Raw genomic sequence first — 13,024 nt, forward strand, 5'->3', positions numbered from 1 at the left:
TTTTGCATCATGAAACACAGCCTTGATATTCCTTCTTATAAAATAATCAATATGCTTATCTACAAATACCTTGTCTAATAGCAACACATAACGTTTTATTGTACCTCTAAAGGTCATTGGATCATTGCCCACATTTGCAAGAACAGTTGATAAATGGGCATTCGTTTGGTCCTGAAATCTGCATGGATTTTACCTATTACATTTCAAACTACAAATGTGACAGGAGCGTTAAATCAAAACTGGCAAAACCACACACTTTCAAAACGTGTTTATTCAGTATGTCTGACAAGTACAGAAAAATAAAAAAGGATACTTTACAAAATATACAATTTCTGTATTTACATTAATGTTTTGTTAACATAACAATAAAACAAGTTCAATGCACAAACCAAAAGGAATTTACAGATTTAAATGTGTAGCTTATCTTGCAGACTAATGGGGATACAAAAGTGTGTCTTATTTGTAGAGTGTTTTATTGTGAGTCATATAGAGTTTAATAAGTCAGAGCTACTTTAATCCCAAATATGGGATCACATGCCATTTGGGGGGTATATAACGCCGTCCTAGTAATTGCTTATTCCCATGCCTGGAATTCAGCTGTAAGCGTACCTGAAAATGACATAGTCTGCTAACACATGCTTCAGAATGGCAGAGAGAATTAACACGTGGAAAGGACTGGAAGCTCTTTGAAGGGGACATCGGCCTCTGTGGAATGGGCTATCTCCTTCTCAATGGTCACTTTTCCCTCTTTACTGTAAAGTGCTTGCAATGCAACAGGCTTATTCAGATCCAGACCAACTTGCTTTTAGATTGGTTACTCCCCTACGAGACTTATTAGATGATTTATGAGTGTAAATATTACATTTCTCTTTTTGTGCAATACATGTCAAAATGGATGCATTGTCTCTGTTCTGCCTTTAAAAATACAGCATCAGAGCCATCTCCCATGCTAGCTCAGATCCTTGTTTTGATTGTATGCTCCCCAAATTTGGAAGGAGATGCATAAATAGCAGAGCATCCTTAAGTCAAAATGTGACTCCACATTTTATACAGCAGTGTGCTTGGTGTGATTCTGGGATAATCTTATTATTTCAGACATTAGAAGATGAGTTCCTACCACTCTACTTATAGGTGAAAGGATGATATCATGCAATGTGTACAGCATATTAAAAAAACCCAGCTGTTTATCATAATAATGCCTTTAATTTGTATAAACAGAATCATAGAAAATTAACCTATCATTGAACCTTATCTTTTACTTACCTTTCTTCCACTTGCACTCCTTGCTTTATTCACTAAATCTCTCTCTCCTTTCAGGTAACACAAAATAAGCTTGCTAGCTATATGTAATGCCAGAGATCATGCTACATACATGCGGAGGTGGGGACAAAGCCACGGATCTTACATTCAGATGAATGGGTCCTGTTTTGGCTTAAGCCCAAATTTTTCCCATCAGCATGTTGCCCATTGCACACGTTTATATCTTCATTCTTCTAGGCTTGGATTCTAAAGCTTGGTGGAAGGCATCATTGCTCTGGGGACAGTTGGTGTGACAGGCACAGGTATTGATGAGCATCATAGGCTTCTTGACAGTTTGTCCTTGGGGACACTGGAATGCCACCTGGATGGTTTTGGTATTGTGTGGGGTGCAGCACCGGCCATCAGTACAGATGCCACAGTATCTGGGCTTATAGGTCTGGGTGCTAGTGCAGTTCTTATATTGTAAGTGGATGGCCTTAAGAGACTTTTTAGTGCGGAGACACCTTTTTCCCTTCTAAAAAAGAAAGAGATGTATAAAATGAGATTAGGCTTCGTGGTACTCACCAATTCTTACTCTTATAAGTATTTGAGTATCAAAGTCAATTTCTAGAATCTCCAGGAAGCCTCGAGGATTTCAAGCAGAGGTGGGGGCAATTTTTATTTTTACCAGCCACAGGATTTTCACTATCATTTTAAAACTTGCAAACTTAATTAAGGGACACCTTTTCCATAAGGCTACTTCTGCATCTTCATTCATTTTACCAATCTCCTCCGTGTCTCCTGATCTTTTAAGAGCCATCCCACATAGACTCCAGAAGGCAGAGCAATAATTAGTCAGCGGATGAGAATGGAGCTATTTTGCTAGTCTGCTGTATAGTTTAAGCTGTGAAACACTGGTCTAGAAAATATGTGAAATTGAGAGAAGGTTGCCAGATACCAAACTGGTTACTAGTCACAGAATCTCTTTCCTATATGGAAAATAAGTGTAGTTTGGAAGAAAGAAAGCAACAAATAAAGCCAAAATTTTGAAAAATAGGTTTGAAGGACGTTTTAAGTGATCTGTTTACTGAAACTTTTAAAAAACTAAAGTGCTACGAAATTTTAGCTCTTTGGAGGTTATGAATCTGTCTCATTCCCTTTCCATTAGCAAGTTTGTTTGTTTTTTTTTTTTAAACAGCAGGGTGCTTCAAGGATACCTGAGGGTCCTGAACAATCTTTCAAGAGATTCATTTGGTAAAAAAAAGTTCATACTTTTACTGAGATGTTATTTACCTATTAAGATATTCATCTGTTTTCTGGCAACATATCTTTATGAGATTGGATTTTTTTTCATAAACTCAAACAAAAACAACATATCCCAATAGACTAAATGTAGAAATAGATAGGAAAATATAACTGTTTTCTATTAAGTCAAGTATAAAGAGATTTACAAAAATATATCAAATAGCACCACTCATCATATAGTTTTGTTAAGGAAAATGTAGTTATTTTTTCATAAAATTAAGTTATGTTAACATAATGTTTATTACTGCTATTTTAGACAAAGTAAATTAAAATGATCAGTTTAATAAGTAACAAAAGATATAAATCATATGGTCAAAAGCTTTTGGGGTCCTCCATAATTTAAAAAAGTTTTTTTTTTAAACCCTTGCCTTCCATGTCTTGGAATCAATACTGTGTATTGGTTCCAAGGTAGAAGAGTGGTAAGGGCTGGGCAATGGGGATTAAGTGACTTACCCAGGGTCACACAGCTTAGAAGTGTCTGAGGCCAGATTTGAACCTAAAACCCCCTGTCTCTAGGCTTGACTCTCAATCCACTGAGCTACCCAGCTGCCCCCAGCCCTCAATCATTTTTAAGATTGTAAAAGGTCTTAAGAACTGTTGTTTTAGCTGCATTGGTGAAGACGTGGCACATATGCACAACCGGCACTCGGGGACCTGCTCTGTTCTCCCTCTTCCCATCACCAGAGGACATTTTTTACATGTTCCATCCCTCTGTCCAGCAGCCCAAAGCAAGCGCTTTCTCCCTCAACTCTCTTAGGGAATCCAGGAGCTCATTGACAGCTTGAATTTGCCTTCTGGACACTTGAAAAAGTTCACCAACAAGTATTGGAATGCGGTGTTGATTGCAATTTGCTTGCATTAGCCTGAGCCCATTTCTAGGTAGCAACCATAAATAGGGCACAAAGTCATCCATATTCTTCCCTGTACCTCCTAATGGAAGTGGAACTCTCTAGTGAGTCATGTTGGGGTTCACTGTGTTAGACTAACATTTCCTTATACATGTATGATTATAGAATCATACTGATTAGACAGATTTGAAGTTATCTACTACACTGAAGCAGAGATATGCCTAGGTGAAGTTGAATATTATGATTCCAAGAGGAGGGATGGAACGCTTCCATCCAACTTTCTCACTCCCGATAATTTCAGGAGCCCTAAGGGTGGCAGCTAGGTGGTGCAGTGAATAGAATCCTAGTCATATAGTCAGAAAGAATTGAATTCAATTCTAGCCTTAGGTACTTACTAGCTGAGGGATCCTGGCAAGTCACTTAACCACTGTCAGCCTCAGTTTCCTCATTTGCAAAATGATAATAATAGCACCTGCTTTCCAGGGTTCTTGTGAAGATAAACAAAGATAATACTTATAAAGCACTTTATAACCCCCCTAAGTAAATGCCAACTAATTAGCTCTGAGTTCTTTGTTTTTACTCTGATCTTGCCATCTTATAACTATTGACATTTGAACCAACAAGAGGAAGTGAGGAGATGAATGGCTGGGTAATGTCAATGAGAGCCAGTCTGGTTTCATTTAACCTTTCTGATTTCTCTCTGGTGCTGACCCAGTGCAGTGTCTGAGGCATACTTAGGGTGCCTACCTCTGTGATACAACTTTTTTCTTGATCTCTTCCCTCCAACTCTTCTGCACTCCCCACCCCTGCACCCTAGTCCCAGACACAAGCCCCATTTTACTCTGGCTTCAAGGATGTATCCTCTCACACCTACAGCTCCTGGAACAATTCCATCGGAGCTGTTCTCAGCAAGCCTGTTCAATAGAATATACCTTTTCAGTGGCGTGTTCAATCTCTTGTTCACAGGGCCTTACGATGCAAAGACGAGTCTGCTTTGTCATCTCACAATGGCGATTCCTATTGGTGACTCGAGTAGAGAATCCCATCCCACAGCTTTTGGAACATGCACTCCATTCTGTAGTCTGCTCTATACAGTTGAGGCTCGAGTCAGAAACACCAATCCCCAGTGTGGCTTCTTGTCTGTAAGCTTTGGCAAAGAGACACATAATCAATGTTGTTGGGAAAAACAGGGTTCAACAAAGTGGTCCTTCCAACAATTACTTAGGAAATAAAAAGAGAATAAAGGAAGGTAGAAAATGATGGCATCGTGTTTTTAGGACATTAGCAGCAATCCAAGTCTATGCCTTTAGAACATGACCACCATTTTCAGGCATGACTTTGCATAGGAAAAATTGAGACTTCTTTTCTGATTTTTTTGGAGGAAATAGTGTTAGCAAGTCTACAAATAGTAATGAAAACCACAAGTGAATTTTGGGAAGGTAGAAGTAACAGTTTTGGCAGAATTGATTAGATAATTCAACAAGAAGACACTGAGCACATATAATGGGAAAGGCAGTGTTAAGATACTGCAGAAGCCATGATGAATGAATGAGTGAAAAGGCTTTCATTAGGCATGTACAAGTGCTAGGGATGCAAAGAGGATAGCTCCTGCTCCCAAAGAACTCACATGTTAATTGGGGGAAGACAATAAATAATAGAAAGTTCAGTTGTAGAGCAGATAGTAAGGCCTGGAAGACCTTTGGATTCAGGGGCTTTAAAGATGGCAAGGTCTGCTGGTTCTACATCTCACCAGAAGTAATAGGATTAATGACTTCCATCTCATCTACTTTTAACATATAGCCAAGAAACCCAGATGGATTTGGGGCAATTCTTGTAGTAGTTGAAGGGAAAAGATGAAAAAATAGTTTCTTTTCTTAAGAAGCTTACATTTATTTAGGGATAGAACACATAAACAGATGTATAATAGAATTTGAGAAGGGACAAAGCTCTGATAACTATAAGGATCAAAGAGGATCCTGTAGGAAGTGGCACTTGACATAAAAAAGTTTGTCTTTGGTTTATTAAATTTTTGTTTGGGGCAGCTAGGTAAGCATAGTGACAGAGTACCAGGTCTAGAGTTGGGAGGACCTGGGTTCAAATCTGTCTTCTTACACTTCCTAGCTGTGTGACCCTTGACAAATCACTTAACCCCTAATGCCTACCCCTCATCACTCTTCTGTCTCAAAACCGACACTAAGACAATAGTTAAGCATTTAAAAAAAACAAAAACAAGAACAAAACAAACTTCTGTTCCTATGCTTATTATATGTGACTTGGGACAAGCCAATTTCCCTTCTAAGTGATTCTGTTTCCTTATTTGTTAAACACGGTCCATGATTTGTTGCTTTCCAAATGCATGGTACAATTCAGTGCAAGTTGGAAGATAATTTTAACATTTCCAAATAAAAGGCTCACCACACAGTAAGGTCAACTGCATTTTACAAAGTAAATATGTGTGTATTTTTATCCTGATGTTTTATGTCAGAGTATATCAGGAATGTGGTATTTAATGGAAAATTTTTAATCCACAAAAACATTTGTGAAATTGAACTTTCAATAGTCAAAACCCTAGGAACAGTACAATGTTCACACATGAGTATGGAATGGGATAAGGATAAGGATTGGACCTGTAATTTTGATTGATTTAATAAACATTTTTCAAGCACCTACTGTGTGTCAGGCATTGCACTAACCACTGGGGATACAAAAAGAGGCAAAAGACAGTTTCTGCCCTCATGGAGCTTGCAATAGACTTGGGAAGAAAACATGCAAACAAATATATGCAAATCAAGGTATACACAAGAAAAACAGGAAATAATTAAGAGAGGGGAGGCATATTGGCTTAGAGACCTCATATTTGAGGCAACCTTATCTATAAATACAGGTTAGCATCTTAAAAAAAAAAACAACCCTTACATTCAGTCTTAGAATCAATACTGTGTATTGGGTTCCATGGCAGAAGAGTGATAAGGGCTAGGTGATGGGGGTAAGTGACTTGCCTAGGGTCACACAGGAAGTGTCTCAGGTCATATTTAAACCTAGGACCTCTTGTATCTAGGCTTAGTTCTTAATTCACTGATCCACCTACATGCTCACATCAGCATCTTTTCTAGAACTTTGAGTTTTGGAGGGCTGCCTGTCATACTTAGAGGCTAAGCAAAGTGTCCAGAGTCCCATATCCAGTATGTGTGAGAGGCAAAATTTGAACCCCTCAGTCTTTGAGGTTAGCTCTTTATTCATTATACAAGGGCATAAAAAATCAAACAGCATAGCATAAAGTCTGGGTTTTAGTCCAAGCATTGTCACATACTATGTTGACCCTGAGTAAGACAAAACCTTTTCTGAGCCTTACTTTCCTATCAAATTTATTTCAATGAGCTCTTAGAATCAATGTGCCAGGTTATTGTAAAATATGAGAATGATACCCTGCTTAAATTGTAATTTTCAGACCTCATTAATTTCTTTTCTGTCCTTGGTCTGATCCTGTGATGTCATCAATATAGGGAATTTCTGGTGAAACTCCTTCTGCTGATAAAGATTAGCAAGTTTTCAGAGACTTATTCATGGTCATACATTTAAAGACAAAGTTTACTGCTAAAATTTGTACAACTGGACACATAATTCAAAACCAGGTCTCCCTGTCTTCCCTTTCCAGAAAAGTCTAGCTTTCTGAATCTGTTAAGACACGCTCATTCTCATGGATTTGTTACAGAAAGAATGGGAGAAATTATGTGAAAAGATTTGGGGAGAAAAACAAAAACTAAAACTAACATGCTCCACAGATGTAAGGTATTATTAAATCACTTGTTAACACTACCCAGGGATGAGATGTCAAAAGTAGGTTCTTTATGAGTAACTCCGGCTGGAGAAAACACCCACTAAGACTGACCTCATTTCTAAATGATCCCAATAAGTTTTAGCTGTTGGCTGATGTATGGCTTCTGCAAAGCAATCTCTTCTACTGATGACCAAGAACACAGCAATATTTCTTTCCCTTACTAAGGGAAAATGGCTGAGATCCTGATAGAAAATATTTTAGAACTTCACATCTTCCCTAAGACCATAGCTCTAGAGTTGCAAAGATTTTTGGAACTCATTTGGACCATTCTCCTCACTTAACAGATGAAGAAACTGAACTTGTCCAAGGTTATGTGAACAGTAAACATCATTGGTAGGATTTGAACTAAAATTTTCCTTCTCTGAAGAACATGGTGAGGAATGATTTCTCAGAATATTTACTGAGGAATTCTATTTTAAGGATATTCAAGTAGAATATCACCGTCTGAAAAGGAGAGTAACTCTGTAGAGCAGAGACAAAACTACCTCAGAAGAAAGTACTGAGATTAATATCAGAAGATCTGGGTTTGGGAAGCCCTACTCCCTACTAGCTGTGTGACCTCAGACAATTCTCTTAGACTTGTGATATTTGATTTCACATTCTGTAAAATGGGTATTTGTACATCTGATCATAGATCTGTATTTGTATTGCCTTCCTCCTGAATGGTTGAACTGAGAATCATATGAGGTTATATAAATGAAAACTCATTGCAAAGTACAAATCATCATATATATATATGTATATATATATATATATATATATATATATATATATATATACATAGAGTATTCCCTGAGTAGAATGTAAGCTCCTTGAGGACAGGTGACTATCTCCCAACTTTGGACATTTTCTCTTACTGTCTCCTCATCTCCACCTCCTGGCTTTCCTGGCTTCCTTCAAGTTCTAGCTAAAATCTCATTTATTCCTTAATGTTAGTGCCTTCCCTCTACTGATTATTATTATTTAAAATAACTTGTCTATGGATTCTAAGGCTGGAATGTGACTTATTGAGGGTCACACAGCTAAGAAGTGTCTGAGGCCAAATTTGAACCCAGGTCCTCCTGACTCCACACCTGGTACTCTCTATTACGCTACCTAGCTGTTCTCCCTCTATTGATAATTTCCAATTTATCCTGTCTAGAGCTTGCTTGTACCTAGTTGCTGGCATGCTGTCTCCCCATTAGATAATGAAACTTTGAGAACGGAGGCTGTCATTTCCCCTTCTTTGCATCCCCAACATTTAGTTAAGTTCCTAGCAAATAGTTGGTGTTTAATCAATGTTTACTGATTAACTGACAAGGAATGTATTTCTACTTTACTGATATTCCAATTCCTAGCACAGTCACATCATAGAAGTATTTTATAAATGCTTGTTGGATTGGATGAATAGTCATGTAAGCCTCTATGTATTATATATCCTTTATGTTATTATTTAATGAGTTATTATTATACTTCTATTGTTATATTAATTTTTGAAATTTATCTTTCCCTGGGATTTCATCAATATAGGCAGCTCACTATTAGGGACTTCCTCTGTCAATTCAGTTCAGCACCTACTTTGTTGCCTGGGAAATTTTTAAGTGACTTTCCCAGGGACCTACATTCAGAATACAACAGAGGCGGGCATGGAAACAAGTCTTCCTAACTCCTAGGCCAGTTTACTATCCACACTTACTTCTTAATTATCATCTAACTTTTGGGTTATTGATGGTCAGCTTGGCTTGATATGGGGTCAAATGACTTGGGTTCAAAGCCTGTGTCCTTAGGGTAAGCCAATGTCACCTATTTGCACCTCAGTTTACTCCTCTGTAAAAATAAGAATGTCTAATGTCTATGAAGTGCTCTCACGGAGGAGAAGAGCTATTTAGCAGATTCCCATTTTAGGAATCTGGTGAGCCCATTACAGTATCTTGGGTTGGATTTTAAGGACACTCAGCATTCTTAGAGAGAGCACATTGGAAAGCAAAGCCACAATTTTAGCAAATGAGGACCAGATTCTCATCCTGAAACATTCCTTATGGGACCCCAGAGTATGCATGCCTTTATTATTCAGGCACAGAGTGGAAAGAGGCCCCTGTCCAATGACCTCCAGCCCTAATGAGTTTCTCACCTGCTAGAGCAAGGCCTCCCAAAGCCACCTCTTCCTTTGGGTCACAAACCCACTGCTCACAACATTCTCCTGGAACTTCCACTTTCCTTGGGAAAGGACAGTCTGGGCGAGGAAGGAGCAGGTCATGGTTGCAGCGGGGAACACAGCCTATTTGCCCATCTCTGCAGGTGCACTGATATTTACAGCTTGGCTGAAAGGTCTCACCACTTCGGTAAATTATGCCATCAAACACACAGTTGTCTTCTTCTAGAACTAAAATGTTCAGAGATGTGGGGGAAGGGGGAGAACAAAGAGGAAAAAAAACTCACAGTAATTACATAAATTTTTTTCTGGAAATAATCAAAATCTCCTATTTGCCTCTTTCATGTCTCTGCCCTCCTCCCCCCAAAAAAAGAAAAAGAAAAAGAATGTTTCCAAGATATGTCTGATAGCTGGATTTGCAGCCAAATTGTAAAGATTATTTCTATCAACAATAGCTGTGCTTTGGTTGGATTTCATGATAAATGGAACTTGAAATTATCTTTCTAGTCCTTTCTACTTCTAAAGCTGTGATATTATGATCTTCCATTCACCTTTCTAGGTCTGTTTCTTTTGCTATAAAATAAGGGGGTTATACTAGCTGATCTCCAAGGTTCCTTCTGAATGTGCAAGGGATTCCTCAGTCTCTCTTACAACTCTTCTATATCAGTGGGGAAGTATAAATTTAAAAAAATTAATCTATCCCTTTGGAGATGAATAAGCATAAAGTGAATGAAGTTCAGATGCCTTGGGATTTGACTAATATAAATGTTCCTCTGGGTAAAGGAGCCAGTGAATGTTTCCAGTTTTTCTCCTTCTATCCCTAGAGACCAGCAGAGTACCTTGTATGTGGTGGACAATTACTATTTGTTGAATTCTAAAGGCTATTAGCCTTGTCATAAAAGTGGTCAATTTCTACAATAAATTCCAGATTGACAACCATCTTCCCTTGACAAATCTCAGAACTGAATTTGTGTTTGTTTTTTTCTCTATAGGTTTTGTCTTTTTTCTGCCCCCCCCCCCAATTCAATTCAACAAACATTTAAGTTACTAGGCAGTAAAAAGCCCTTGCCATCAAATCCCTTCTATATGGAGGCATCAGGGTGAAAGAAGGGCAGGGCCTGGGAGAACGACAAATGCCCTCATATAGAGAGAGAAGGAGAACCTGCCACAATGCTTTTATTAAGCTTTCTGGGTGATCTGGGGCTAGCTTTACTTAAAAACTTCTTTTTTTTTAATTTTAACAATATGTATTGTACAGGTGTGAAAACAAACCTACTGGATGACAGCTTGGGGAATTTTATGAACTGTAGTTGTTTTATTATTATAATTATGTTGCATGTAGACTTAGGGCTCTATTTCCCCTCCTCCTCCTTGCTCCCTTTGGGAATCTCAAAAGGAAATGACCTAACCAGCTTTACTCTGCTCTGGGTTGTCAATCATCTGTCCAAATTCTCTTAAAGGGTATAATAAAATAGTGGAGGTTTTTTAGTTTGTTCAATTTGACCACATGCTCTCTTTGTCCCGGTTGAGGTGTGCAATACTTATTCTATCTCGTCATGTAAACCCAAATCCTATCACCAACCCCCAATCCTTTCTAAATGACCTTTTCCCAAATTTCCCTCTGCCCGTCGTTCCCCCTCCCCCAATCATGCCTACTTGAAAGAATTTCCAAGTAAGGAAGGGGACTAGAAATAACTACAGCGAGCCTTTGCAGCTTCCAGCCCTGAGCCCCAGGGAAGGGGAGGGGAGACAGGACGAGCGCGAGTTACCCATGCAGATGCCAACTTCAGCCCTCGGGTCGGCACTGCGGTCACAGTAGAGGCCACTGCTTTCCTGGCAGGGTAGTAGCTCTGAGCAGCTCTCCCCGCGCTGGCGGGCGCACACCAGACAGCAGGAGCATCTGTCCAGCACAGCCGGCACTCCAGGGGCGCAGGCAGGAGGCTGGGCTGGGCATTGACCTGGGCACGGAGTCGGGCAGCTCTGAGCTGGAACGACCTGAGAGTAAAAAAGAGCACAGCCACATTCAGTAAGGATGGATCGAGGTTACAGGAGCACAGGGCGAGAGCAGAGCGTCACTTGCCTTGTGCAGGAGAAGGAGGAGCAAGAAACTGAGGCACAGACATTGCTTCTGCAGCTGGAGGCGCATCCCTGGTGGGGGCAGCAGCCCGCACTGCATGATCTTCGCTCAGGATTTCTTGCAATGACCCTCTCTTTTTTTTTTTAACTTTATTTTTTAAAAACCCACCCGGACTCTTTCCCTCTGCTTCTCACAGGCAAAGCTCATATTTATAGCTGCTAAAGCAGATTATATAGAGCGCGTCTAGGGACAAGTGGAAGCCGGTTGGCTGCAGCTGGGGAAGGAGGGAGGGTGGGATTGGCTGGAAGGCTAAATGTATTGAGGTTACAATAGCAACCTTAGGGTTGCTATGGTAATTGGCCAAGGCAGCCACAGCAGCCGCACTCTCAGCAGCAGCGGTGGTGGAAGGAGGATTAGGGCGCGGTGCTGGGGTGTGTGCGCCTGCACGCCTGTGCGGGGACCGGCTTTTCCCTGGGTGCTCAGTTTAGCGGGGCGGAGTTCGGACTCTGAGGAGTCACTTGAGTGAATGGGAATGAAAAGACCAGTTGCCTTCTCCCAGGACAAAAAGCACCACCGCCCTCCATCTCCCTTCAAACCTTCTTTCCCCCTATCTCTTTCCATTCTCTCCACCCGCAAGGCTGTTTGCAACAAGGGGTTCTTGAGCCTGAATTACTGTTTGGGGGAGGTACAGAGTTTGGGACCATCTGTTTGAGTTTGGCAAGAGGCCTGACTGCTTAGTCATAACTAAAGAGAAAGCACATTCAAGTTTGTCATCATTTAGTGTCCTCACTGTATGTGTAAAAAAAGTGTCAAAATGGTAGGGAGATGCTGCTATCCAGATGTTCTAATCTCTTTGACGAATTATTCCATTTGTTCTCTATATGTTCCCTCTTCTCTCCCTGCCCCTATCCCTTTAGGACTAAGTAGAAATAAAGTATTTGCCTAAATTTAAAGGAGTAAAAGTTCTAGATTAATGAACACAAAACATTTATTTTCTCAGCAAATTCTTGAAATCACGTGCTGTTTGATAAAAACTGGAAAAAAAAACAAGAAAGAAAAAAGGACTGGGTTTAATAGTGGAGCAAAAATACTACTGAAATGAGAGTCTAAGAATCTGGAATCTTAGCCCTATTTAGAATTCCTGCGATCTTATTTTATCGCTTCTATAAAAATGAGGGGGTCCAAGCATTCGCTCAACACACATTTAAATACGTACTATATCCAAAGCATTGTGCTAAATGTTGGGAACATAAAGACATAAACAAGATTATTATTGCCCTTAAGAAACTTGGGTGGTACTGAGAGACTAGAACACACTGAAAAGTAAATGCCAAAGATATAAAGCACAATTGGGGAGAAAGATCACTAGCCACTTGCTGGTGTGGAAACATCAGGACCGTCCTTAGGAAGTTGCATTCTAAAAGGATATCAAGTTTCCTTTCAACTCTAACATTTTAAGACCTTGGTGAAATTGAGGCATTGTTTTGTGATGCCCTTCAGGTTACAGGGCAGAGTTTAAAAAAGAATGTCTCACATATGAATAAATAAAAAAATCCCTCTCTTATATTTCACCATTTCACAAAACT

At 39.6% G+C, this 13,024-nt stretch overlaps 1 protein-coding gene across 1 annotated transcript; it reads right to left on the reverse strand.

Moving 5' to 3' along the window:
- Positions 1 to 253: 253 nt before the first annotated feature.
- On the reverse strand, positions 254 to 11,830 carry CCN3 (cellular communication network factor 3). Its single transcript, XM_001380979.5, has 5 exons — positions 11,442 to 11,830; positions 11,131 to 11,356; positions 9,341 to 9,592; positions 4,325 to 4,539; positions 254 to 1,774 (listed from the first exon to the last, which is right to left on the reverse strand). Exons 1-5 carry the CDS (start codon positions 11,535 to 11,537, stop codon positions 1,478 to 1,480), a joined length of 1,086 nt encoding a protein of 361 aa, XP_001381016.3. The 5' UTR covers positions 11,538 to 11,830; the 3' UTR covers positions 254 to 1,477.
- Between the last annotated feature and the right edge of the window lie 1,194 nt (positions 11,831 to 13,024).

Source organism: Monodelphis domestica, chromosome 3, assembly GCF_027887165.1.
Source record: "Monodelphis domestica isolate mMonDom1 chromosome 3, mMonDom1.pri, whole genome shotgun sequence".
NCBI classification, from domain to species: domain Eukaryota; kingdom Metazoa; phylum Chordata; class Mammalia; order Didelphimorphia; family Didelphidae; genus Monodelphis; species Monodelphis domestica.

What these genes read in the sequence shown, in the direction of transcription:
- CCN3 (XM_001380979.5), bottom strand. Translation starts at nt 11,537, where the DNA reads ATGCAGTGCGGGCTGCTGCCCCCACCAGGGATGCGCCTCCAGCTGCAG. An exon ending in TCCTCCTTCTCCTGCACAAG is followed by an intron (nt 11,357 to 11,441) that starts GCAAGTGACGCT and finishes TTTTACTCTCAG; the next exon opens with GTCGTTCCAGCTCAGAGCTG. An exon ending in TTGAACACGCCACTGAAAAG is followed by an intron (nt 1,775 to 4,324) that starts GTATATTCTATT and finishes TTTCTTTTTTAG; the next exon opens with AAGGGAAAAAGGTGTCTCCG.